Source organism: Myotis nattereri (genome assembly GCF_964212035.1).
Source record: "Myotis nattereri genome assembly, chromosome: 1".
Lineage (NCBI taxonomy): Eukaryota > Metazoa > Chordata > Mammalia > Chiroptera > Vespertilionidae > Myotis > Myotis nattereri.
Genome location: NC_138075.1, coordinates 201207324 through 201231196, shown reverse-complemented (window position 1 = coordinate 201231196; position 23873 = coordinate 201207324). Strand labels below are relative to the sequence as shown.

Here is a 23873-nt window from a genome sequence, read left to right as displayed (position 1 = left end):
GTTCAAAGAACCTGTGGCCTTGTTCCTTGAGGCCTCAATGTTTGCTCATTATTTGGACCATCACTACGGAGTCTACAAGACCACTAAGTCAGGAGCTGACATTTTCGAGGACCTCATGTGTTATCACATCCTAAGTTCTGATTCAGAAAGGAATCTTCCCAGAGTTGTCGAGAGAGCTAGTTGTAGATTTCTGAATGTTCTTCTTTTAGTTAAATAAACACCATACTTTCTTTTAGGAATAAAAATCTCCAAAATTAATGACAGTCTATGGTGCTATAATGGCAAATTATCCAAAAGTCATCTAAAATAGGCAGTGAAGGAAAACATATTGTGCAGTTCTGATAAGCAACATCTAAACTGGGAAAACAGTGATCTTAGATAAGCTTACTTTTATTTCTGTGTTTTTGTCTTTATTTCTAGAACCAACAAACAAGAATTACAACAAAGTACCTCCTGCTTAAAATAGACTTTACTAAGAAGCCAGAATTCAATTTTTACAAAAAAAATCATCTCAACAGTAATTCTTAGTTTTTTATATATCCATTTTTTTAAAATATCCATTTAGCAAATGGGGTAAGAGCACAGACTCTGAAGCCAGACTTCTTTAGTTAGCATCCCAGCTCCACCACTTATTAGCTATGTGTCCATAGGCAAGTTACTTAATGTCTGTCTGCTTCCCTTTCCTATCTGTAAGGGAGGAGGGAGGTTAATAAAGAATCTATTATGGTGATTTAAAAAGCAAATATTTGTAAAGTGTTTAGAATAGTGCTTGCCCACATAAATGCTACTTGTGTCGGTTAAATATATAAGTAATAACTAATGCTTCAGAGCACGTTTACTATTCTCACCAATCTTTGATGAAGGTAAAAGTTTCAAATCTGATGTTCAAACAAAACGTTTAAATAGAAGTCTAAGTTTTAAGGCTTGTTATCCAAATTTGGCATAAATCTCCTTCCCATCCAATTTTCACCATACCCCTCCCCGTGCTATTCCTTCTCCACCAAGTCATCCACATGTGAACCTGTGTGCCCTATGGTGACTGATGGTTAACTCTTCTCTCATCAGCGGAAGAACAAGAAAAGCAAGACTGAGGCCTCTGCTCTGAAACTCTTAGGTAATAAAGTTAATGACGACCTAGAGCAGAGACAAGGTGAGCAGACCGCCTTTCCTTCAGGGAATTCCAGAGCACGAAGGCCTGTGATGAGGGCTGCAGCAGGAATTGTAATCATTTCATTTGCATAATGACCTGCTACAAGAATCCTTCCACTGACTACTTAGTTGACCCAACCTCACTTTTTAGCGCTGATCCCTCATCTGTAAACTAGGGGTTCATAGACTATGTCGTGAGATATACTGAGTTAATACATACAAAGTGCCTACACATGCCTGGTAAAGTAAGAATACCATAAATGTGAACTATTCGTATTTTGCAGGAATCAGTCGTTTCTGTTTGAGCATTGCCTTTCCTTTAGGGCAGCGGTTCTCAACCTTGGCTGCACATTAGAATCACCTGGGAATCTTTTTAAAATCCTGATTTCTGGGCCTCATCCCACCCCATAACAAAGAAACAGAATTTCCGGAGATGAGGCCCACAAATCAGGATTTTAAAAAGATTCCCAGGTGATTCTAATGTGCAGCCAAGGTTGAGAACCACTGCTTTAGGGTTTATTGCAAATAACTCTATGACCAAGAAAAAGGGGGCGGAGAGGGGCTCACGTTCGAAGCGGAAGGAGCGCGGGAGAAGCTGATCACAGCCTAGAAGGGCGCTCAGAATAAACTTGGGCATGGCCATCAGAGCAGAATTCCAGGGGCCAGCAAGTTCCATGCAAAGCCGCACACGTGGGACGGAGAGCGCTCAGAATCCAGCAGCGGGAGGCATTCCACGCCGGCGAGCCAGAGGGGCGCCCCGCACGGCCTGTACACGTTCTCCACCAATTCCCCGAGAGCTGGCGCGGCGGCCTCCGCGCTCGGAGAGACGCCCCCACCCGGCGGGGTGTGTCTGTGCTTCCCACTGCCCCGCTCCAGCTGCCGAAAGGAGACGCAGTAAGCGATCCCGCGCGTCACACCCGCGACGAGGAGACGCCGCCGCCGCCGCCGCCGGCCCACCGGGAAGGTCCATCCAACCTGGCTGATCGGGGGCGGGCCCCGCGGGCCCCACCCAGCCACCCCCATTAGCTGAGGCCTCCAGGGGCGGGGTCAGCGCACACAGGTCGGAGCCCGCGCAGCTCTGCGGGAACCCGGGTCCAGGCGGTGGCGGAGAAGCCCCGGTGGGTGTGGAGCGAGCTCCTGCGCCCGGGAAGCCCGGCCTGGGGGCCATGGGGGGAGAGGTGAGGCTGCCGCCGGGAGAACCCTGCCGAGAAGGTGAGTGTCTGCCCCGAGCCGGGGGACCTGGCATCTGGGTGGCGATGAGATCGATGGGCTGTCCCGGGTCCTTGCAGAGGCGAGGAAGGGACTCACACCGACTCTTGATGCATTCTCCGTGCATGCATGCATCCAGTCGCTCAGCCAGTACCCAGCCAGGCAACAGCTACTTATTGGCGCCTACAACGTGCCGGCCTCGGTGGGAAAGCCCGAGTCAGTCGAACAAGACCTGGGGCTCCCACCCCAGGGCGGAAGGGAGATCCCTGTACATTACAATATGCTGAGTCTTACGACGGAGGAATTCAGGATGCTGTGGGAAGACTTCCAAGTCTCATCTGAGAAAGACGCCTGAGCCGCTCTGACTCACTTCCAGAGTCCGTCATCCAGTGGCCAGAGGGCGTGCCCGGGACCGGAGTCCTGCGCTGCGCCCTCCGTGGCTGCGAAAGGTCAGGCGCCCCGGGCCGCGGGGGAGCGCCGGACCCGCCTGGGCCGCCCCCATCTCTCACTTCCAGAGGAGAAGTCCCCGGTCCCACGAGCCGCGCGTCTGACTCGTTGTGCAGTCACTTCTTGGCTGCTTGAAGCGAGAGCCCAACCGAGAGGAGAAGAGAACTGGGCACAGTCATGAGTCGGTTTCGTACTGCTCGCTGGGCTGGGCTTTCAGCCCCTGCCCGCGCCCAGGTACTCACAACACCCGCAGGCTTTCTGCAGTCACAGGGCACGTCACAGCCCCGACCGGGACGGAAATTGGGGGTGGTGGGTGTGTGTGCGACAGGAAGAGTGTGTATCAGCTGGAAATTGTGACGGTTGTCACATAAAGGCAACTTGTAATTTATCCGATGAGAATGTAAATAGGCAGAGAGGCAGTGAAAGGGCCTGACAAGAACTATATGCCTTTCCCAAAGTTGCTGGCAACTTCCCCGGTTTTCTCTCCTCTTGGTCCCTCCGGCTTATTCCTTGATTTGGAGAGGTTTGTTGTTGGTTGGTTGCTTGTTTGCTTTTAAGGCGGTGAACTAGTAAAAGTCAAAACTATGGTGAGAGAGAGAAAAGGGACACAAAGAAAGAGCAAATGCCTGAACCGTTCACAAACTCTCCAAAAGCTGAGATTTTGGAAGTGGTTACTAAGGCAGCTGGATGTAGATTTCCTAGATAGTCAGGTTGTGTGACCTTTGTCAAAATAATTCCTAAACCAGTAAGTTAAATTGCTACTAACCCATCCACCCTTGTTTACCCAAGGATCTGTGAGGAGGGTGTGTGGACTCCACCAGCTTGTTTGAACTTCCTGATGTTTTCCCTGCTTTGCTAATACATTTAGTTCCAAGAAGAAATATTTAAGCTCAGTGCTTCATCCCTGTGGTTAATTGTGTGGGAGACAGGGGGGAAAGATTCGGAATCCACGTTGTCAGTAGTGGTGGGAAGGGGGTTAGACTTGAGCATCCGACTGTCTTCTCAGCTATGATTTCAGCCTCCTTGAATCTTTCTTCGTCTAAAAATTGGGAATAATTCCTACAGTTTACAGTTGTGAGGATTAGAAGCAGGTGGGATTACATAGGGAGCCTGACATGGAGTAAAGTCTCAATTTTAACAAGTCCCATGTACCAGGCATCTGCCTAGGGCTAGTACAGAGAAATTTGCAAGAGAGTCTGGTCTAGACATTAGGGCCAGGTCCCTGCTCCCATGCAGCTAACTGTCTATTTGACAGATAATATGCAAGAAACAAATGACTAAAAAAAGGGCAAGAGTGGTGAGTGTCATGGATAATGTAATGAGAAACTTATGATGTTCAGACTGGGTACACAGGGAAGGCTCCTTAGGGAAAGAAACATATGCACTGAGATCCAAATGACAAGGAGTCCATCATAAGACCTGAGGATAGAGCATTCGGTTGTACTTCCATGCAGAAAGAGTGAACCCCGTAGTGTGGTTTTTACTTTTAACACGATAGATGCTTTAGAAGGCCTTCTAATCTCAAAAAATTAAATTTAAACACACATGAAGCGTTTTTTTTATTCAGGATTTTTACATTATGTCACCTATCTTACATGTTTTAATTCGACTCCAATAGAGCTTCATTCACATGAAAGTATGACATGATGAAAATAGAATATAAGAAATACACCCATCCCCTGTGAAGCACCAACTGCATGAAGACTATGTGCCAGGGGACACCAAGGCATCTTCCTGAGAACTCTGACCTGGTTTGGCGGCAGGGAGGGTTGGAGATGGAGAGGGGCCCAGTGGTTTTCCAAGTTTTCTTTGAGTGAGCCACCTTCCCAGGGTGCAGCCAACCAGAAGAGTGACAAATGACAGGTGGTTTTAGAATTGATGCGGCCTGTCCTCAAGGTTTTGAGAGGAGAAGATTCAGGAACTGTGCACTTCTTTAAGAACTGGCTGTATCTCTCATGTACTGATGAGCGTGTGTCCCACTTTCATGTATATAATCTTTTTTTTTCCATGTATAGAATCTTAAATTTTCAAAACAGGTTAACATAAAAATATACCAGTTTGCCCTCACACATGTTCAATTCTGTGAGTTTTATTAGGTAACCATTATATCCTTTTGCAGATACAGAAACCAAGGCCCAGAGAATTGGATAAGGTTTCATAATTAGCGATCAAACTAAGCACAAAATTATTGGGGCGTTTATTTTTTCGGTAGGAGCCCATCTCCATTCTCTGGCCTCTTGGTTCAATGGTATACAGTATAATGATTCTGAGATTTTATTCTTTAAAAACATCCATATCGTAAACATTTCTCAAAATTCCACCAAATGAACACAACCTGTATTATCAGGACAAGCTGTATTTTCGGTGTAAAATATAGTGGCTTATATGTTGATTTTTTACTACAAGTTTAAATTTTTGCACAAGTTGTTTTCCCAGCCTTCCAGAGATTTTCTAAGTGGTGAAATTTAAAAGTGCTTAAAGGTAGTAAAAATTTCCCACTAAAGTTCAGAAAACAATATACTATTAATTGCTTAGTTTAATATTTAATATGAACTGTATCAAGGTTTAAAAACCTTGATATAAATGCATCCTTATTGCAATATTAGTCCTTAGGTTCCTTTCCTGCATCTTCATTCACTAATTATTTATTAACTTTATGGGAATTTTATCTTAACAGTTTAGTGACTTTAGTAATATACAGATTGTAAAGTGAAAACAACAGTTTATGTAGGAAATCTGATAATTATTGGAATTCTTGGCTTCCAAACACACTGATGGTGGGAAGATACAGGTTTTTAACTTAAAAAAAATCAGTAGTATTTTTTCAATTTTATTTTGGTTAATTGAAATAGTGGGCTTCTTCCTCATCCTAACAGAGTTGATATGTAGTCTACTATGAATGATTTCCGAATTTACTCAAAATTATTACTCATTCTATTCTGCTCCCCTTACTCCTGTTCCTCTGTTTGTTCTCTCACTAAAATCATCAGCTCTGTGAGAACAGAAACCTGTTTACCTACCTTGTTGATCACTATCTCGCAGGTTCCTAGAACAGGGCATGGCACACAGGAAGTACTCAGTAAGAATTCACCAAGTGTTGAATAAATGAATACCTAACATATGTTTGTGTGGTAGGTGTTCAACAACTATTTTGTTGTGTGAATTAATGAAAAAGCTTTACGGATATACAATACTCTTCTATATAAAACCATAATTGACTGTGAGACATTTGTTTGGCAGGATTAAGTAGGATGATATGATGGAACTTGACTGAGAAGTTCCTTTAGATTGGGAAGACCGAGAAGGTCTCTCTGAGGAGGTAGCTCCTCATCAGCCAGCTACGACTTCACTACTCAGGCTAAGTAAGGGTTACTTAAAAGTTTTAAGGTGAGAAGAAACTTAGCCTCAGAAAGGAACGGAGGGAAAAAAAAATAATAGTAGGGAAAGAGGTTGCAGAGGTAGCTGGAGGCAGGATTCTATAGACCCTTGTAAACTGTGGTGGGACTTTTGGATATTTTTTCTGAATGAGGAGGGAAGCCATTGTAGAATTTGAGGAGTAATGGCAACATCGGACCTACTTATTTAAAGGCTCTTTTCACCTGATCTTGTCCTCTGCTATCCTTCAACCTGATCATTCAGCCCAGCCAGCCTGTCTGATTGCAGTCCCCCCTACTGGCAAGCAAACTGTCCCCTCAAGATTTTTGCATTTATACTTAGCAGAGAGGTTGTACATTTAATGTTGTTTTTTAAAAAGTATTTCTTTATGCTGCTTTTACCACTGTCCATGGCACTCAACATATTATGTAGTTATTAGTTCATTTGTCTATCTTATTTTCCCCTCATTAGAATGACTCTAAGAAAGTAGGAATGTTCTTTTGTTCACTGTTGCATCCCCAGCTTCTAGAAAATGCCTGACAGATAATAGACACTCAATAAAAATGTTATCTGCAGAATAAATTTAGGGATACAAGGAAATTTCATTCATTCTTTACTTTGCTAATAGGAATAGGTAGGTGTATCAGTCAGCTATTGCTACATAACACACAACCCAAAACTCAGTGGCTAAAATAACAATCATACAGGGTGGGGCAAAAATAGTTTTACAGTTGTTTGTATGGAAAACAGTACAATCATTAATAAATAATAATACAATAATACACTCTGTTTTCCATACTCACAACTGTAAATCTGCTTTGCCTCGCCCTGTATATTCGTGCTTATGTGTCTGCAGTTAGGCTGATAGTTGACTAATGTCGACTGGGTTCGCCTGGGTGTCTCTGCATGAGGCTACATGTCCACCTGGATTTGTCTCCTTGTGGTATTGCCAGAGGAACGAGGATCATTCCACTGTATTACAGAAAATGCATTTCAGGAATGCACACATAGGAGGATTTGAGGTAAAGTGGCAAGATATACTTGAGGGAAAACAAAGAACTGCCCTCGGTACACCATGCCCGATGTCTCACCCATGACCAGGTGGCTCAGCTCCATCTTGATGCAGAAGTACAGCCTCTGGGGCCACAGGCACACACTTGTCCCCACCAGTCCAGGAGGAAAGCCAGGACCCAGAGCTGCAGTACATGAGTCCAGCACAGCTTCTGTTCCCCTCTGGCTCAAAATTGGTGCTGCACTTCTCTCTCTCTCTCTCTCTCTCTCTCTCTCTCTCTCTCTCTCAACATTAGCTATAGCTACTTGGTCTTGGTTTGGGCAGTTACACGACTTTGGCAAGTCACTTAATATCCTGGCACCTGTTTCTTTAAAATGCCTTCCAACTAAAAGTGCCTGTGAGTTTAGAGCTGGTCCATTGGCAACATTTATGAGCTGCCAGGATCATCAATAAATTATTCTGGGAACAAAGATAGCTTATGATCAAACCATCAAATTATAGAAGGCATCTTCAGAATCAAGTCAAATGCCCTCATTTTATTTTTTTTATCTTTAAATTCTTTATTAGTTAAGGTATTACAAATGTGTCCTCATCCCCCCCATTAACCCCCATCCCCCCCTCCCCCAACACTGATGCTCCCATCCCCCTGTTGTCCATGTCCATTGGTTTGGCTTATATGCATGCATACAAGTCCTTTGATTGATCTCTTCCCCTTACCCCCACCCTCCCCTACTTTCCCTCTGGGGATTAATAGTCTGATCGCTGTTTCTCTGTCTTTGGATCTGTCCCTGTTCATCAGTCTATGTTGTTCTCTATATGCCACAAATGAGTGAGATCATGTGTTATTTATCTTTCTCTGACTGGCTTATTTCACTTAGCATAGTGCTCTCCAGTTCCATACATGCTGTTGCAAAAGGCAAGAGTTCCTTCTTTTTTACCGCAGCATAGTATTCCATTGTGTAGATGTACCACAGTTTTTTAATTCACTCATCTGCTGATGGGCACTTAGGCTGTTTCCAAATCTTAGCTATGGTGAATTGTGCTGCTATGAACATAGGGGTGCATATATCCTTTCTGATTGGCGTTTCTGGCTTCTTGGGATATATATTCCTAGAATTGGGATCACAGGGTCAAATGGGAGTTCCATTTTTAGCTTTTTGAGGAAGCTCCATACTGTGTTCTCCACAGTGGCTGCACCAGTCTGCATTCCCACCAGCAGTGCAGAAGGATTCCTTTTTCTCCACATCCTCTCCAGTACTTGTTGTTTTTTGATTTGTTGATGATAGCCATTCTGACAGGTGTGAGATGATACCGCATTGTCGTTTTGATTTGCATCTCTCGTATAATTAGTGACTTTGAGCATGTTTTCATATGTCTTTTGGCCTTCCGTATGTCCTCTTTCAAAAAGTGTATAGCTAGGTCCGTTGTCCATTTTTTGATTGGATTGTTTATCTTCCTATTGTTAAGTTTCATGAGTTCCCTGTAAATGTTGGAGATTAAACCCTTATCGGTGATATCATTGGCAAATATGTTCTCCCATGCAGTAGGTCTTCAAATGCCCTCATTTTAGAGATAAGGAAACTGAAGCTAAGAGTGATTGATTACTCAACTTGCCCATAATTATAGATATTACTAGAACTTAAGGGAAAAGGCATATATTCCTATAGGAAATGTAATATTGTTTTTAAATGATTAAATTGTGTGTGTGTAAGTAAACTCTCACACCTATACATAGAAGATATATATTAAGTTGAACCATATGAAACTGCTATTTTTTTAGCATCAACAATCGTCATATATCAAGTACATATGTTTCAACATAGTTGAGAAATTATCAATACTGTTTGTAAAATCAAAAACAGTACAAGTTACCCAAATGTTCACCAACAATAAAACAACAATTTATTGCGAGATAGTCATACAGTGGGATCCTATAGAACAGTGGGGGGAAAAAACAAACCCTACAGCCACATGCATCTACATCAATAAATCTCAAAAACAAGCAGGTCACCAGAGAATACATACATAATGATTATATTTTATATGTGCAAAAACAGGCAAAACTAAATTTATTGTTTGAAGATATAATCACACAGGGAAAACTTTTTAAGCAAAGGAGAATCAGGATGGTTGTTACCTCTGAGGGGTACTGTTTTATTTCTTAAATTGGGTGTTTGATTCATTAGTGTCTATTGAATTGTTTTTCTATATAACTGACACATATTTTCTAAATATTAGTTAATATTTAGAAAACTAAGTAATAACAACATCAAAGAACTAATGTATGCTCCCTGCTGGCAGGAGTATAAGTTGGTACAGTCACTTTAGAGGGTTATTGGCAGTGTCTATTAAAATGAAAAATAATGAATATAATAAATTTTCTTTCTATGTCGAATAAAATTCAGATTAAATTTCCCATATAATTACTTTGCTCACACAAATCTTAAAAAGCCAAACTCTGATTTGGAGATTTTTCTGATTCCTCCGGAACACTCCAAAGTCCCTGCCCACACATCCTGTTTCACCCTCCTCGCCACTGCTGCTCTCCACTCCACACCCACCAACTCACCATCCACTCCCTCACTCCCTCCTTCAGTCGCATCTGCTGCAGGCTCTCTCCTTAACATCCACCCAAAACACAAAATAAGTTAGGTTCTAAAGTCAGTAACTAGACAAGATTTTTATTATTTGGCCTGCCATAAAACATGCAGCATTAATGTCTGCCACTTACAATGAGAACTTACAAAATGCAACAAAGATTATTTGCTGTCCCTTATCACCCTCTGCCCCCACACCCCCTAAAATGTCGGAAACATTTTGCTGTGTCAACAGCTTAAAAAGAATATTGTTTCACTGGAATGAGGTCCACCCACACTGTTTTCAGAGATGAAGTTTTGGAATGGTTATGTTACTGCACAGTAAGTGGCATTAATGTAGCCATGGAATCTACTGGAAAGTCAATCACATGTTTTCTCATGAATTAAACTAATTAAAATTATTACTATTAAAATGACTTTCTATTCTTGGGGTTTAAATGAAATGAACAGTGCCCAGAACAGGTCTAGTTTGTCTGAAAATTTACTGCAGTTCTTAGTAAGACAACCTGACTGAAAATTTGTCAATGATATAGAATATCCTTGAAGTAATACAATTTTCCTCAGAATATAAGTTTTGTCTCAGAATTTATCCTCTATCTCTGAATCAAAGTTGATTCATCTTCAAGTTGCAGGGATAAATGAAATAATCATGGAAATCTTAAATTCACATTTTTTTACCTTTTTCTTGACCTGAACTTTTTGGTTGCTTCATAACTTTATATGTAGTAAAATTCAGATGTCTTCATAATGTTTGACAGGGAGGCATCCATCCAATTGTTAAAGTTTTGTTGGTAAGACATCATTTGATCAAACTGATTTTGTTTTGTTTTAGCTTGCTATGCATTCTTAGGATTTTTGAGATATAAAACTGATTTTTTAATTTCAATTCTAAACTTGTTACTTGATTAATTTTTCTTTGCTCTTTTTTATTTAGGATAATTCAAAATGAGAAAATGTGGCTTTATAATGAAAAAAAGTTGAGAAGACAGTAAAAAAATCTAATCACAATGTCACCTGTTGACAGCTTTTCAAGTAGAGAACAGATTACAAACAGTTTGCAATATAGTGTCAGATGTTTCCATTTGGTGTTTAGCCTTAAAATTCCAAGGTACTTATATAATGAAATGCGGGAGCCAGACTGAAACACGTGGTGTTGTTTTGTTGTGTTTTGTTTTTAATGGAAAGATGTGAATTTTAATATGCACATCATCCCAGGGTGATACTGCTCACATACATGGACTACAAAAACATACTCCATTCCCCCTGCACACCCCAAGCAAAAGAAAAGAACACATCACAAAGGTTGAGTTGCAAAAGATCATTTCTTCAAATAGAAACCCCAGATGTGAATTCCCAAATGAAGAAGATTGGCTGTAGTATCATCATATTTTCTGGGCAGCAAGCAAAGGTGGTTTCTTTCCTGGGTTCTTGTCCAGGTGGATTCGAAGAGTGAAGCCACGGACAAAAGGTGGCATATGAAAAGGTGGAAATTGATTGGGAACAAGTACAGACTCCCATGTGGAGAAGGGGTCCCGAAAGGGGTAGCCCATGAGCCCTTTGTTCCTAAGGCTTAGAAAGGCTGCAGTTCTTTGTCTTTTGATGCTCCCTTCTTATTGGTCACTATAGCAGCTTCAAAGCTCAAACCCTACATGGGGACCCTCTTTCTCTCTCCCCCCTTCAGTGGTAGAATTCTCTATACCATGTGAAAATCTGTTTTCCTCTTTCTCCCTTTTGTTTCTCTACACCCTGTGGTTTCCCCCTTATCTTCTGTGAATGGGTGTCTTCCTCTCCCCTTATTCTGTGGAGCCTTCTCTTCTTTGTGAATTTATGCCTTTTGCCAGCTTCAAGTTCCCAACCAACTGTGCCTCCCTCCCCCATGGGCCCCTTAATTCCTAAGACTCCCTAAACCTGACTATTTTACCCCTAAAAACTCCTCTCAATAATAATGGGTTGTGTTCAGTAACTTTACATGCTTACTTGAATCCCATCTATATATATAAAAGCCGAAGCGACCGTTAAGGCAGAATGACCGGTTGCTATGAAGCACACTGAGCAGGCAGGCAGGCAGGCGAGTGGTTAGGGGCGAGCGGTCCTGGATTGCGAGAGGAATGTCCGACTGCCAGTTTAGGTTTGATCCCTGTGGATTGGGCCTAAACCAGCAGTCAGACATCCCCGGAGGGGTCCCGGATTGTGAGAGGGCACAGGCCAGGCCCCCCCGCAACCCGCCCCCCCCCCCACACACACACACACACTCCCCAGTAAACGAATCTTTTTGCACCTGGCCTCTAGTTCTAAAATAAAGCCTAATGATGGTGAACTCATTTTTCTCTCAGGTTCTATTTTATTTAGGCAAAGGTGGGTTAGTGGGCCTGAAAAATCATTCCCTTCAGGGAATGTGGTACAGAAAATGGAACCCATTTTTAAACACATTTTTTGAAGTGCACAATTCATACCCCACCAAATGCATTAAATTCTTGTAAGGTGGTGATTTCTGGCCCAATGGGTTGCTGTTCCCTTTCCCAACATTCAGATGTCACAGACACTGCTTTCCAGGAGACAGACTGACACGGTGAAGGAGAGAAGTGGGGAAGCGGGGGGGGGGGGGGGGGGGGTGAGTTGGGAACTGTGATGAATTTCTGAGCGCAAGCCAGATCTAAGCAGCTTCCTGCTGCTGGAGCAGGTTACTGTTTTTCTAGAACAAAGAACCAACTATTGCCAAAAGTTTCCAATTTATAAGAGGAGCCCAGACTTTGATGCACAATCTCTTATATTTAAATAATAAAAACTAAATAAATTTAAACATTTTTTAAGGACCTATGTCAGCCAAATCAAGCATGTGCACCATCTGCTGGGCACTTCCCTTCATGCAATAGAAAATGGAGTTTCAGTGCTGTCCACCCAAGTTTCTCTTTCTTGCAGAAGGGGAGTAAACATGAACGCATCTCCCTATTGTTTGTTGACATTTTCTTCTTTCCTTTTTTTCCAGGCTACGTGCTGTCTTTGGTCTGTCCAAACTCCTCCCAGGCGTGGTGTGAGATCACAAATGTGTCACAGCTGCTGGCTTCTCCTGTCCTCTACAGAGACCTGAATTCCAGCCTAACCAACTTGAGCACTTCTGCAAATGTAGAAAACAAATACAGTCTTTATGTGGGCTTGGGCCTGGCTGTAAGTTCCAGTATTTTTATTGGCTCCAGCTTCATATTGAAAAAGAAGGGCCTCTTGCAACTGGCCAACAAGGGCGTTACTAGAGCTGGTAAGAAACGGATGCAGCTAACGAATTCAAGTTGCTAACCGCAGAAATAACCCTATTTTAAGATCATCGTGCTCCTGTCTATTCATTGTAGCTATCTACATGGGTAGCAGTTCTTTTCTCAGCAGTTTCCAGGATTGAACCAGCTGTGTCTCCTTTAGGGAAAGTCTAAAATTCTTGTTTCTAGAGGTTTGGAGTGTAGTACAGGTTCTTCCTTTCATAGCTTTATTCTGCAGGCTCAGGGTCAAAGTCAGATCCCGCGCTTGGGACACAATCTAACATCTTCCCACAGACTCTGGCCTCCTGCATGAATTGGTCCTTGCTTCCTCCCCAGCTTCATTTTCCGCTGTGCTCCCAGCCACCTACTTTTCTCTGGTTCCTGGCATATACCAAGTTCTTTCCCACCTCAGGTCTTTCCCCTCGGCCTGGAACTCCTTTCTCCCAGCCCTTCATTTGCCTGACTCCTCCTGGAGATCTCAGCTTAAATACCATCACCCCAAAAGGGCCTTCCTTGACCATTCTCTCTGGGCAGGTCTCCCACACCAGCGTGCTCTGTCCTTGCACTAATGGTTTCCTTCATTGTATCTAGAATAACTTGTCCTTGTACGTTTATTGTTTGTTTACTTGTCAATGGGTTTACTTATTTATTAATAGTAGAGTCACAAGAACAGGAGCCTTCCCTAGCATAGGGTTTGCCACCCAATAAATATTTGTTAAATCAAATGGATAGCCATAGAATTAGGTTGCTGTTAATACTGACATTTAACATGCTAAATAGTTCTGCTTGACTATCCTTCATTAACCATGAATTTCGTATTCATTCTTATCAAGAATAATATTATAACAGAGCTAAAATATTATTCTAAGGTTCATATGGAAAAATAAATAACTATAAATTGTGCAAGCAAGTTTATAAAAGAGTACTATTGAGGGGAGATTTACACCACCAGAAAATAGAACATGCGATAGTGCTATCTTAATTTAAAAAGACAAAACAATAAAAGATAATTAAAAATGTCTAAGGGGACCCAAGTACATTCAACAATTTAATGTATGATTTTTTTAAAGTGGCATTTTGAGCTACTGGAGAAAGGATGTATTATTCAATCAAAAGTATTGAGACAAGTGGCAAAAATTAGAGGAAGAAAATATAAAAGTTCTACTCTATACCATTCATCAAAATAAATAATACATAGGTTAGAGTTAAATTAAAAAAAATAAAAGGCCTTTTTAGCATAGAGATAAAAGAAGAAACTATTCTATTTAAAGGAAGAGATGATCTGTATTGAAAAAAAAAAATCTACATGGCAACACCTATAACTAAACACCTAAACTAGAAAGAAAATGACTTGGGTAAAATATTGCAAAATATAATACTAGAAAGTGTTGGAGGATCTTTGGAAATGGCCACATAAATATGCTAAAAGACCACGTATACTGACGTGGCTTTAATCTTGCCTTTTCCAATCATATTCCAGTAGCTAGAAGTCAATTCGCCAACCTTCCTTCATGTTTGAACTTAATTTTGCCCAGCCAGTGTGGCTCAGTGGTTGAGCATTAACCTATGAACCAGGAGGTCACGGTTCGATTCCTGGTCAGGCACATGCAGGCTCGATCCCCAAAACGGGTTGTGCTGAACAATGATTCTCTCTCATCATTGATGTTTCTATTTCTCCCTCTCCCTTTCTGAAATCAATAAAAATATTTTTAAAATATATTTTTGAAATGTATTTTAAAAAAGAACTTACTTTTCATTTTTATTATTTTCCTAGGTCAAGGTGGACATTCCTACCTCAAGGAATGGCTCTGGTGGGCAGGATTACTCTCAAGTAAGTCCTTAATGCTGAGAATAGTGTTTGCTTGCAAAATGATAAATAGATTACATGGAATTATTTAAAATTGATTGATTTAACTGCCTGGTAAGGATAGCATTTAAGTCTAGCAACTTTTGCAAGTATAACATATTGCCTTATATATAAAATAAGTCATATTTATTTAAAATTTATTTTTACCCTTCTTCCCCACTCCATGTTCTCAATACTATCTTGGAATGCACAGGGAAAAGTTAACATGTAAAGTATTACATTTTATCATGGACTTCTCTTTCTCTTATTCTGTTCTCCATAATAATTGAAGAAAATGCTTTCCCCCCACATTTTCCCAGCACTGAGTTAAAATTTGGGACTCTTCTAACTACATATTTCCTAAGGAATGGGTACATTTTCCTGGCCAGGACCAAAACAGGGATAAATTCAAGTCCCCTCTGACTGCTTGGCAACTAAACAGATAGAGCAGTGATTTTCACCTGGTGTGTGCCGCTAGAATTTTTAAAACATGCAATACCTGACTATTTAGTCAGGGGCACTTACCTCTTTTCCCTTAAATTGTCAAATAAATAAAATGACAACAGTCAACCCAACAATAGCCATTTGGTGTGAATGAATCAAAATTATACCTATTTTCTCTGGGCAAAAAAATATATGTTTTGGTGTATTGAAGAATTTTAGCAATTAGTCTATTTGTGCCATGAGACGAAAAAGGTTGAAAATCACTGAAAGGGAGAGATGGAGGTTGTCAGCACTCCCCTTCCTCCTAAACGTGCTCTGAGGATTAAATGGGACACTGTAGCATCTGAAAGTTCTTTCTAAATACCAAGGTGATGTCCAAATAGAAGGCATTCACCTCCCGCAGGCCCCTCTGCAGATTTCTACCTCCCTCCTAATGCCTCTGAACTTTCTTAAATCCCGAACCTCTGACTTCCAAAGAGAGGGCCTCATACATTGTAGTTTCACACCAGTTGCTAGTCATCTACATCTGTAGCCAGAAACCTTAAAACTTCCCATTTATTTTCCTGTACTATTGCAGTATCTGTGAGATCCTATTATAAGAAAGAATTGGAATACTTTTAACAAATGGCAGAATCTAAAAAGATGATGAATAAAAATAAATTTGTACAGTCCTTTATCTTCTTGAAAAGTCATCTATAAAGATAAAAATATAAAGTATTCAAGAAAGCTTAATATTCTAAGAAAACGGCCATTGCTTTTCTTATGAGAGTAGTCTCCTAATTATTTCTGTTTGTCTTATGATGTTTTCCTGAAGCTAAGTACTCCTGTACTTTTGGCTGGGGGCATGGGGCTGGGGCATAGCAGCCAGAGGAGAAAAGAAAAAGTATGCTGGCGTCTTTCATCTGTTCCAGAACTTTCTCTACAATAAGTTTATTTTGCATAGTTGGCCAGCATGAAATACCACATTCCGTGGGCAAGTGTTCAGGTGCTCAGTTGTGACCCATGAGAATAATTTGGCCCCAAATAGAAGACCCAGCTCTTAGAGGAGTTTTCTCTCACTCTAGAAGCTATTTGCATCACACTAGCTCATGGAAGTTTAGAGTTCCCCAGCTAAAAAGCGGATTGCTGGAGCACATTGTTATGACTTTAAAACAGGTGCTTGGATCTCTCTGAGCTACTAAGATAGTGTTACATTCTTGTTGGTCATCTGCAATTCAGAGAAGCCTGGCTACATGGGCCTGTGGTGGGCATGTCTGGTTGTCCCTGCCTAGGCAGTAGAGCTCTACTGGGCATTCCAATTTTAGGAGTTGTTTTATTGTTAATTTGCATAACAGTAGTTATTCTTGAGCAAACAGAATAATTCTCTGCTTACTCCAAAGCCACCGCTACTAGATTTCATCAGTGACTATATATGTTTCTGGTACTGAAATAACAAATCTTTATTGAAAGTCCTTTAAGATGTGTATCCATCACCACCTTTTGTGTTAGTTGAGCTTGTATCACCAGGTAATTATGGTTTATCTGCATCCCTATTACCAATCTTCCCCCTCCCTCCCTAAAAAGAGTTAATTATTCCTTTTTGTTCAACTTGTCAGTGTCTTTGGGATCAGAGTCTACAGCTTTGCGTCTGTCATTTGTTTTTCTCTCCTGACAAGTCAGTCCATCTTTCATACTAATGCTGCTGCTTGCTTTCCAGTGGGAGCAGGAGAGGCTGCAAACTTTGCAGCTTACGCTTTTGCACCTGCCACGCTGGTCACGCCTCTGGGCGCGCTGAGTGTCCTCATCAGGTACGTGAGCCGTAGAGAGTGTGGCTTCCGTAGGGATTTTAAAACCATGATAAGCTTAACCCCACAAGAAACATATTGCGAAGCATATCACAAAACAAAATCTAGAAATCACAAAGGTAATTTGAGAAGACTACACCATAAATTGTAGGAGAAATAGGAAATAGATTGCCTTACTGTTTTTTAGAAAACCTGTGAGAGTGAGCTTGGTTTGATGCTAACATAAAGTAATTGTGTGTTATGTTTCAACGAGTCAACGAAGCAGATTTTTTTTTTTTTTCTCTCTCACCTCAACAAATTGCCACAGCCCTTTTAATCCTCCCTGTTGTCATAGTGGTTAATGACCATTGCTATCAGAGGACTTTTAAAAAGCATAGTGTTTGGGTTAAATTTCAACTCTGGCTAAAAGTCTTGCATCTACTACTGGATACTTCTGTTTGGAGGTCTCTTGGTTTCTTTTAGTGCTGGGAACAGGAAAATGTTCCCGTTCATAGAATGTGGATCTAATCTTAGTCTTTCTTATGATCCCAAATGAATGTGTTCAATGAGCCCATGAACTCTTATTTTGTAGCTAAGCAACTATTTTGTTTGTTTTTCGTTTCCTTTTATCTCCATGCATTATCAACCTCTGGTGGAAGGATTATGACGGGGCCTACTCACTTCTTTCCACCTTCTTTGTAGGATTGTTTTGAGAATTCAATGAGTCAATACACATAAAGCACTAGAACACTGTCTATACAGGGAATGACAGCTATGTTTTTGCTGAGGCTGAAGACCTCACAAGTGGCCACAGCAGGGCGACTCTTAGAAAACACCTGGTAGTTGATCAGTCTCGTGTGCAAATGGGTACTGGTAATACCCTGGTGGGAATGCCAGGGCATCAGGGGAAGGAGGCTGGTGTGCAGGAGCCACGGCATACCTGCTGGTGAAGAAGCAGGATGGCACAGTCTGGTGTCCATGGTGGTGCCAATCCGGAACTACCTGAGACCATGGCAACCAAAGTAGTGGAAGCATTGGGTAGGTGAAAGTATCAGGCAGGAGCAGCTGGTAAGGAGATATTTCAATATTTTGACAACCCATATGATTGTACTTATGTGTTCTAGCTAAATATCAGTCCTGAGCAGAGTAAATCTTTAAGCATATATCTTTCTTTGACATTTTCATGAACATGTATATTCCAACTGTATCAGATGGAAAATATGGAAAAATAGAAAATGAATTGAGTGGGCCCTTTTTAGAAGGTCATGGGAAGTTTAGAGGGATATAGAATGTCTATTTTAACTCTTTAGATATAAAGGCAATTAAGCAGATACGATTGACCATCATTTCTGTGTTTTAAAACTAATCAGGGTTTTCAGTGTCACGTAGCACATTCAGATCAGTTGATTGGGATACAGTGGCTTCTGCCACCATGTGACTTCTGAGCTGCTATGGAATCAAAAGGTGATTGAACAAGCGTGATTTATTTTTCTTCTCCCAACAGTGCGATATTATCTTCCTATTTTTTAAATGAGCACTTGAACATTCATGGGAAAATAGGCTGCGTATTAAGTATATTGGGGTCAACTGTGATGGTTATCCATGCCCCACAAGAAGAGGAAGTCGCTTCTTTGCATGAAATGGAAATGAAATTGAGAGACCCAGGTCTGTGCTTCAACCAAAAGAAATACTCAAATTCTGCTCCACTTTCTCTCTTCATCAAATGAATTTGTAATAATATTGTAATAGGCTTCCTACAATCCAAGTCGTGCATTAAGAGACACAGTTAAGTTTCACTGAGTATTCCAAGTCTTCTGAAAAGGTGACACAACTTACTTTTGTGTCCATGCTTTCCCTCTGCACAATGAAATGAAGACATGGGGAGAGGAGAGGCTAAAGACTTATGCTCCAACCCAAATTTGGCCACTCCTCTAAAAATAAAAAGTCAGCCCTAACTAGTTTGGCTCAGTGGATAGAGCCTCAGCCTGTGGACTGAAGGGTCCCAGGTTCGATTCCAGTCAAGGGCATGTACCTTGGTTGTGGGCACATCCCCGGTAGGGAGTGTGCAGGAGGCAGCTGATCAATGTTTCTCTCTCACCGATGTTTCTAACTCTCTCCCCCTCTCCCTTCCTCTCTGTAAAAAAATCAATAAAATAAATTTTTTTTAAAAAAGTCAATCAGCCAATATCTTCCATGCCTCACAGTATTTTCTGGGAGATTCAAATGACATGTTTGGGAAAGTCCATTGAAAATATAAAGAGCTATGCAGTCAAGTGTTGTTGTTGTTGGTTTTTTTGGTTTGTTTTTTTTTTTTTCATTTAATCTCACTTCTCTTTCTAAAACACCTGTGCTCCTAAACTCTGACTAATAAGACTTCACAAAGACATGATCCTCTGAGCATTTTCTGAAGTCTAATTCTTTTCTCTTCCAAACAGGATTCATTTTCTTTGCTGTGATCATTACCATGATCGCCTTGGTGCTGATTTTGATCGTGGCTCCCAAGAAAGGACAGACCAACATATTAGTCTACATTTCAATCTGCTCGTTGATTGGAGCATTTTCAGTTTCTTCTGTGAAGGGCCTGGGAATTGCCATTAAAGAACTATTGGAATGGAAGCCAGTTTACAAGAACCCCCTGGTCTTTGTTTTGCTGGCTGTACTTGTGCTTTCAGTGACGACACAGATTAACTATCTCAACAAGGCCCTAGACACCTTTAATACATCTCTTGTGACTCCCATTTACTATGTGTTCTTTACAACCATGGTAGTGACGTGCTCTGCCATCTTGTTCCAAGAATGGTATGGCATGAGAGCTGGTGATATCATCGGGACCCTGAGTGGGTTCTTCACCATTATCAATGGCATCTTCCTTCTACATGCTTTTAAAAACACAGACATCACCTGGAGTGACTTGACATCCGCCACTCAGAAAGAAGCCCTCTCTCTGAATGGCAATGAAGACAAGTATGTCTTACTAGAGAATATAGAATGTTCAACCTTGGGATATGAGGATGACATTACCTTGTTTAGCAGGACTCATGAATGATCAAAGTCTCTACAAACACTGAGCTTGAACCATGAAGAGACACTTGGAGAGGAGAAGGAATACCTGCAGAACTATTAGGAAAGCTGACATTTTTAAGGTCCTAATAATTTAGATGTAAGGCCAAATAAAAATGCCTTCATTTTTGGCCATCATCTTTGAAAAATCAAGATTTTGATCATCCTCCAGAAGACTTCTGTTGTTTCTCATTTCTGCAAACTTGAAATCTCTTTCCTTCTGGTCACAGTATATTTGGCCGGCCAGGTGGTTCTTCATTTCATTGGCTGCTAGTCTTGGTTTCATAGTAATTAATAGATAAACTTTGTGCTGATAAGCAGAGTATCAGTCATTCTCTGATGAGTCATAGTTTCAAATTATTGAAACTGAGAAGTGAGATCACTGATGCTTTCCCTCCCCTTCCAACTTCATTTAGCTAAACTAGATGGTAGCTGAAGGGTAGAGTGTTAAAGAGAAGAATAGGCCAGCTCTGGAAATCTGCTCCTGGTGTGTTAGAATGCAAAGAAATATGTGTCCATAAAGAGCTTATGGATTGTAATTGTAATTTATTGACATACCATAGAAGTTTATTACCAAGTAAAAAGGGGAGAATGGAGGAGGGAAATATTTTATGCCTTAAGTAAAGGAAACACTTTTTTTCTTTTTACTAAAAGAAACACAAATGATTGTGTTCATGAGTTCTTTTAACTCAGGCCTAAACAACATAAGACAAAATTGAGTTTTTGGAGACATCTAGGTGAGTTTAGTTTGGAAATCCTTGTATTCATTTTATTCCTTGATTTTACTATTATCCCAAAGGTTCTTTTTCTTACTGATATGAAGATTTTTGTAAAGCAGTTGCTACATTATTTTAGGATGATATTGTACACTTCAGTTTTTCTCAAATGTTTAATTCCCAAAGGTTGGTTTTTCCACAAACTATTTGGAAACAACTAGAAGAATCTTTGTGAAAAACCTGAATGAGTTATAATAATCATCCTCTTGAAATTTAGCACTTTCCAGCTTATTAAGGAAATTATAATTAGTTACAAACCTTTTTGAAAATATACATAACCTACCACAATAATTGGTAGATTGTCTCTTTCTGTTGACTCTCACGCTTACCATGTTTTCCGTATATTTTACCTATAAGTGTTTTGGATGAATAAGAAGGGGAGTTAGCTTCCTAGAAAACAAAATATTAAGACCTCAGGAACTACTACCAGAAAAAAAAATTTTGTATTGAAACTTACATAAAGTGTTCCTGTCTCCAAGTGCATAGCAGGAATAACACTTTTGGTGGCCTTTAATGTTTATGGACAGATTTCTGATCACTCGTTGATTTAATAGAAAAGGAGAAATTAGCTGAATTTCTAAACTTCTCTCAAAACAAAACAAAACTTACTTCTCTCAAAACAAAACAAAAATCCTAACCCAAAAAAACTGTGACATTCAAAAAAGAAAAACCCTCCTGGTTAACTGGATTTATCTGTTCTAACATCAAAGGTCTGTGATGTTTGTTTGCAATCTAGCTCATAATCTACCCTGGGTAATAATAGACAATCTGTTATTCAGAATTCTGTTAAACTGATATTAGCACTTCATCAGTCCTACTGAACTATCACTGATTTCACAGTGACAACCTGAGGTGACTGCCAAGTCCCAAAGTACTGTTATCATCTCTTCAGCAGTTTAGTGTTGAATGCAACTCAGTGTGTTCTAAATTTCTGAAAACTGATAACCCATGGAAGATACATGGGTTGATACCTCAGATCAAATATGTGTTTACTCTGTTGACTGCTGTTTCACTGTAATTGTATATCAGATATATAAGCTATGAACACAAATATGTAGGAAAAGGTAGTGTTTGAAAAATGTAGACATGCTTTTACTTTTTTTTTCCTATTGAAAACTTTATTGGTTTATCCTTCTTAGTGAGGAAATTCACTGAGGCTGTGAATTTCAGTGTCAGATGTTTCTTAAATGTCACCTGTTACAAAGCTTTGCCCTTGGTATATTGTGTTCAGGTTGAAGGTTCTTGGAACACAAGAACCATGTGTACCCTGGGTTGGAAAATAAACTGGTGTTGACATATATGCCCGGGAGAAAGACTGAGAAAAATTTAATGAGTTGAAATATGTTGAGAAACAATGAAATATTTCACATACTCTAAACATCCCTGGTGGGCTTCTTCAGTATGCATTGAAAAACTAAAATGTTATTGCAAACCTTAAACTCAGAATAAATTTCTCCAAATAGGGATATATTGTCTGAGGAGGAATAAAAAGCTGGATCCCCATTTTCAGACTAACCATGTTAGTCTTAACTGAAAGTTTCATATATGTATATATTTAAAATATACACTTTATCTCATATCGATGATATCTGAATGTTTATTATGTGAATATCTGCACTTGTGTTGTTAAGGATTACAAAGTTGTCCTCACACAGCCAAATTGAAGGCTTTTCCTAATTCTGTAAACATAATACTTACATTTTATTTTTGGTCTTGTAAATTGTATTCTTAAGTTAATGGTTATGATTTTATTTTTAGTTCAGATTGCAAAATATTCATAAAACCGTTTAGCTTTAGCAACATAAAATTAACACCTTTATTTTATTTTAAGGGTACTAAATTAAATACATGGAAAGCATCTTACATCATGTCTGATAGATGAGACAATTAATAAAATTTAGTTCTCTTTGAATCAACATCTTAATTCTTAAGTCTTATTACTAGATAGGTAAGGACCATTAGTTGCCAGTTTTCATACATTCTTCATCTTTTCTCAATGTGTGTCACAATAGCTCCTTTTAAGTAACTCAAGGGAAAATGAATTCCATCATTATAGTATCTCAACACAAACCGATACAAAAGGATTCCGACAGAAATATTTTATTTTTCTTAATAAAACTAATAAAATTGAACTAACTGCAATCTTCATATTCCAACCAAACTTTGTGGAAAAGTAATTTATATGAATATATGTGAAATTTTCTCAGATATTTTGAATGAGCTCTGTGGTCATGAAGTTTTCTATTTTTCAAATGTTTATAAATACTGTTCATTTTTAAAAGTTTACAAATTTTAAATTAATATTTCTGTATATTTTTCATTTTCAATAAAATAATGTGGTTGAATTATGCTTGTTGAAGTTCAGTTTTTAGTTTATTGAAGTTAAATTTATGTAATGGCAAAATTATCCCCATTTAGTTGTTGGTTATAAAAAAAGTTTCAAGGTTTTTTAAAATATCTGCACTTAGGTTAATTTTTTTTGGTCAATTTCCTTGAAATTCAAACCTGTTTTTTAGAAATGGGCTCTCCACAAACCATCTCCCATATAACTGACTCGTTACTGGAACAAAAGGTAGGTGACACTATCTGAGATTCCAGTAATTTCATTGAATAAGATAGGAGCTCAAAGCAGTCAGTATAATGAAATCTCTCAGTCCAGAGATTTATAAGAAGGCGAAGAAAGTAGTATAAAAATATTTGGTAGTATTGCATTACATCAAAGTTTACATTTACAAATCCTACACAAATTGCCTCTAGCCCCTGTGTTACTAAAACTTCGTTTCATGTAGAGACCACATCACCATGACTTGATCGATTCTCCCTGATTTGATTAGGACTCATTTGAGAACAACGCCCTCAGTTGTTTCTATGGAAATGAATTGTATAGGGTGGAAAAGGCCTGTCTCTAGCCTGTGTCCCATGTCCCCTCTTTCCTGCCATTTTATAA

General features: G+C 39.9%; 2 protein-coding genes across 2 annotated transcripts in view; one reads left to right on the top strand and one right to left on the bottom strand.

The window, feature by feature from the left end:
• CNGA1 (cyclic nucleotide gated channel subunit alpha 1) overlaps nucleotides 1-3012 on the bottom strand; it is a 32587-nt gene extending 29575 nt beyond the window's left edge. Inside the window, exon 1 of the mRNA XM_081093616.1 lies at nucleotides 1717-3012. The gene's annotated coding sequence lies outside the window, so the exon portion shown is untranslated. The remainder of the gene's footprint in view (nucleotides 1-1716) is intronic.
• On the top strand, nucleotides 2316-23269 carry NIPAL1 (NIPA like domain containing 1; the record flags this gene model as incomplete). The annotated part of the gene is made up of 6 exons (XM_081093628.1): nucleotides 2316-2361; nucleotides 12776-13042; nucleotides 14812-14868; nucleotides 17024-17114; nucleotides 18595-18755; nucleotides 19526-23269. 6 exons carry the CDS (start codon nucleotides 2316-2318, stop codon nucleotides 20134-20136), a joined length of 1233 nt encoding a protein of 410 aa, XP_080949754.1. The 3' UTR covers nucleotides 20137-23269.
• Nucleotides 23270-23873: the final 604 nt, after the last annotated feature.